Below are 4509 nucleotides of genomic sequence, written 5' to 3' on the forward strand. Positions count from 1 at the left end.
AATGGAGGGGGATCCACACAGGGCTCGCTCGCGCCTCCTCTCCCGGAGGCGTCCATCGATGCGGATGGCGAGCTTGATCAGGTCCTTGAGGGAGGTGGGCTCCTCCCGGGTGGCTAGCTGGTCCTTGACAGCCTCGCTGAGACCTCTCCGGAAGGTGACCCGAAGTGACTGGTCGTTCCAGCCACTCTCAGCTGCGGCCAGCCTGAACTCCACCGAGTAGTCTGTGACACTGCCACTGCCCTGCTGGATACTGCTCAGCTGAGCACCAGGGTCCTGGCCACCGACTGGATGGTGGAAAACCTTCCGTAGTTCCGCCTCAAAGGCCTCGTAGGTGAGGCAGAAACTGGCCTTCATGGACCAGGAAGCAGTGGCCCACTGAGCTGCTCGGCCTGTGAGCAGGTTGGTCACGTAAGCGACCCGGGCAGCATCAGATGTGAACATGCTGGGTTGGTGCAGGAAGACCAGCTCATACTGCATGATGAACGTGGCACAGGTCTCAAAGTCGCCATCAAACGGTCGTGGACTGGAGAGGCAGGGCTTCCGGGGAACTGGGTTGAGCCCCACAGGGTTAACCGGGGCCGTGGGCCCAGGGGGTGGGTTACCCACGACTCCAGGGGCAGGCTGGCCCGGCGGCTGGATGGTGAGAGCCGCCGTGATGGTTTGCAACTGCCGCAGGATCTCTGCTTGTTGGCTCGCCAACGCCGCCTGCTGCCTCGTTAGGATACCCACACAGGCCTGGAGGGGCGGGACCCAAGTCTGAAGATTTCTCACCGCGGCGGAGGCCGCCTCTAGCTGCTGGGTATGGGAGTTAGTCAGGCGGATCTGTTCGATGAGGGCCGCTCGAAGTGGGCTGGCCGGTACGCTCTCCATGTCGGCTGGGGTCGTCATGGTCAGTTCGTACTGTTAGGGTTTGTGAAAGACCCCAAGCGCACGACACCAGACGGAGATGGGGTTAGCCGAAAAACTGGCGTACTTTATTCAAACATAGGAAGGCAATGAGCGACAAGGAAAAAACGGAAAGTCCAAGGGGAAAAAAAACTCGCGGGTAATCCAAACGGGAACAAGGCAGGATACTTCCACGGAGAAACCTTGCAAGGGAAAAACATGAACCAAGGGCTGGGATGAGTTCGTAGAGAAAAGGACCGTGAGAGGAGAGTCGCCGCTACTGCGGGGAGGTTATAACACGAACTGACAACGGGCACGTGGGAAGCCACCAAACTTAAGCCCAGCCCTGATGACTAAGCCCGGCCCTGACGAACCGATTGGCTGCCGGCGTGGGGTGGGCGGGCCACGGCGCGGGGTGGGCGAGCCATAACACTTTCTCTACCAAAAAAACTGTAACCGGTTATTTTCTTGCCCGGCGCGGGATTCGATACGAGATGTACTGCACCACAAGGCGAGGTCACTAACCACTTGGCTAAAGGGCTAGATCCGTTAGCTAGGGGCTAACGTGTCTTATTAGTAGTTTACAGTCGTCTTAACCAATTAAAGTTAAAAAAAATTGTGACTATTATATTTCTTCCCCCCCCCCCTTATTAGCCTGGGTGAGGCACTGCCTACCCTGCCTCCCCTGACTGCACATCACTGGATGCTTTCATCGAAAACATCTCATCAACTAGACAAGAGTATTAGTGGCCCCTGTGGGGCACAGATCTGGCATTTTTGGATGACCTGGTGGTTAGTGGGCTGAACCCCCACATGAGGGACTCGAGTTCGATTTCCATTAAAAAAGAAAAAAAAACCTCAAAGTATCCTTAAGCAAAATACACAACCCTTTAAGGGAGCTGTACTGGATGGCTGACCAAGACAGCATTTCCACCTCTGGGGGTTTACAAAGTTCAGTGATAAAAATGTACCAATGAGTAGCAATTGGAGGTTTAAAGCCCCTGACAGTAGCTCTAAACATAGCTATTTCATATCATGTCAAATGTTCCCAGAGCACTGGGCCCTCTGGTGGTTGTGTTTCTACCTCAACATGAAATGGCTTGAATTCTTCGTAATTAACTTTATAAAAAATAATATCTCAGCCTATATTACAATATTAAGGCATTATTGCAATTTAGATTTGATTTGGGTCAGCCTTTCTTGATTCTGATTATCTCTGTGAGCATGCCAAATTGAACCTTTTGAAGCATGAATGGACATTCTGCTGCAAATACAGCCTGAGTTATCGATACAATGGAAGTGAATAAGGCTGAATGACACCAATACTTTTTATAACTCATTGACAATGAGCGCTTTCATTGTGATATTGCATGCCATGGTGACTATAACATAATGAGTATTTAGAAAGATCCATCCATCCATCCATTATCCAAGCTGCTTATCCCAATCAGGGTTGCAGGATGCTGGAGTCTATCCCAGCAGTCACTGGGTGGCAGGCAGGGAGACACCCTGGACAGGCCACCAGTTCATCACAGGGCCCACACACACACACACACACACACACACACACACACACACACACACACACACACACACACACACACACACACACACACACACACATAGGGACAATTTAGTACAGCCAATTCACCTGAACTACATGTCTTTGGACTGTGGGAGGAAACTGGAGCACCCGGACGAAACCCATGCAGACACAGTGAGAACATGCAAACTCCACACAGAGGATGACCCAGGATGACCCCCAAGGTTAGACAACCCCGGGGTTCGAACCCAAGACCTTCTTGCTGGGAGGCGACCATGCTAACCCCTGCGCCACCATGCCGCGTATTTAGAAAGATGAATTCATAAAATAGTTGTATATGGAGCTTTAGTATGGTCACCATTCAGCCTTTCTGTAACTGACTGATGCAGAGCTCACCAGACACCATATTTGAACGTGTTCTAACCAAGGTGTCTGGTGAGCTCAGCATGTTCTGCAGCAATCAACTTATCACAGGCTGAGTTATTAGATAAAATGTCACAGGACACGCCCACCTGAAGTAATTTTTACCAAATTTGTACTTTTGAATACTTGCTCCAAGAGCATGTGTAACAAATTTTATTACGTTTAGTCAATCCAAATAAGAGATATACATTTTCAGCATTTGTAGCCCTCTCTACTGGTTGATATTGTAATGCCTTTGCACACGTATGTATCTAAAAGCTTTAGTTAAATACACACAGTTTCATAACAATCAAGCAAACTGTCATGGAGTTACAGCCATTTTCCTTTAAACCCCACCTCCTTTCAAATTTATTGGCCAATATCTTCAAAACACAAAAAAACATATGAAAATTCTGTACAGAAAATGCATGTCTGGCTCCATAATTTGCTCTGGCCACATTTGGGGGTAATTGGTCAATTTTTGTAGGAGGAATAGAATCAATAAGCTTTTCAAAAAATTCGGAATAGTGGGAAAACTTTACGAAAAGGTTTACAGCATGTTTGCCTAAAAAAGTAAAGCACCACCATCAGGATAATTGAGTAAATTTTTGCTAGCATTTGAGCACCAATATCTACTTTTGGGCAAAAAATGTCATGTCTCTATCATGTACCGTCTTACGGGTATTTGCAAAAACATTTCTGAGGAACAAATAATCACAAACGAGAATGAAAGCAAGGTTTCAGCCCCTCCAGCTCCGCATTATTTTTCCATCTACATGATGATACAGACCACAGAGGGCCGCCCGTTCACCAGTCCTGTTGGGTGCATAACTCCTGTCCATCTTTTCTGGGAGTCCTTGGGGCTCTTGATGCTGTAGCACATAGCTTCCACTGACTTCCTTTTTTGGATGCGGTGCAACAAAATCCTGTAGGCTCCCGTGATGGGGCTTCTCAGGTCTGGGCAGTTATTGTTGAGCAGATGCATCTCTGTAATACCCAAGTCCTCCAGCGCTGCCTTGACATCCAGTTCGTCGGAGCTGAGGATGTGGACGGCCTTCGCCAGGTGGGAGGGTGTGAGGCTGTGGGTGGGGTAAGCCTGGGGGTACTCAATGCCCCTCAGCCATTCGCTGGACATGATCTGGTCCATGCCAAGGCGATCATGTGGCACAGGCTTCAGCATGCCCTTGATGATCTCCTGACATGACTCAGGTACATTATCAGGTATGGCATAGGAGCCCTGCAGGATGCAGCACCTAAGTCTGCCCATGTTAGAAGCGTTGAATGGCAGGGTGGCTGTCACCATGAAGTAAAGCAAGACGCCCAGGGCCCAGATATCCGCAAAATGACCGACAAAGGCCTTCTCTTTGAACAGCTCGGGGGCTGCGTAGGGCGGCGAGCCACAGAAGGTGTTAAGGACATCACTGGGGCTACAGGTCACACTGAACCCAAAGTCCCCCACTTTAATGTGGTAGTTTGTGGTGTAGAAGACATTCTCTGCTTTTAGGTCTCTGTGGATAACGTGGTTATCGTGCTGGAAAAAAAAGAGGAAAGAGACAAAGGTTAAAGACCGCTCACATCCCCGAATGTTAGTATATGGCCTTAAGTTTGCCATTCCATATTACCGCTCTGTAAATGACTTTGCACACCAAGTCCAAATTGTTTGCCCAAACTTTTTGCAC

General features: G+C 49.2%; 1 protein-coding gene across 1 annotated transcript in view; it reads right to left on the bottom strand.

Moving 5' to 3' along the window:
- Nucleotides 1-3602: 3602 nt before the first annotated feature.
- LOC130124330 (serine/threonine-protein kinase NIM1-like) overlaps nucleotides 3603-4509 on the bottom strand; it is a 4822-nt gene continuing 3915 nt past the window's right edge. The window contains exon 4 of the mRNA XM_056293787.1: nucleotides 3603-4361. Coding sequence (XP_056149762.1) covers nucleotides 3603-4361 — 759 coding nt within the window. The remainder of the gene's footprint in view (nucleotides 4362-4509) is intronic.

Source organism: Lampris incognitus, chromosome 14 (assembly GCF_029633865.1).
Source record: "Lampris incognitus isolate fLamInc1 chromosome 14, fLamInc1.hap2, whole genome shotgun sequence".
Taxonomy (NCBI): domain Eukaryota; kingdom Metazoa; phylum Chordata; class Actinopteri; order Lampriformes; family Lampridae; genus Lampris; species Lampris incognitus.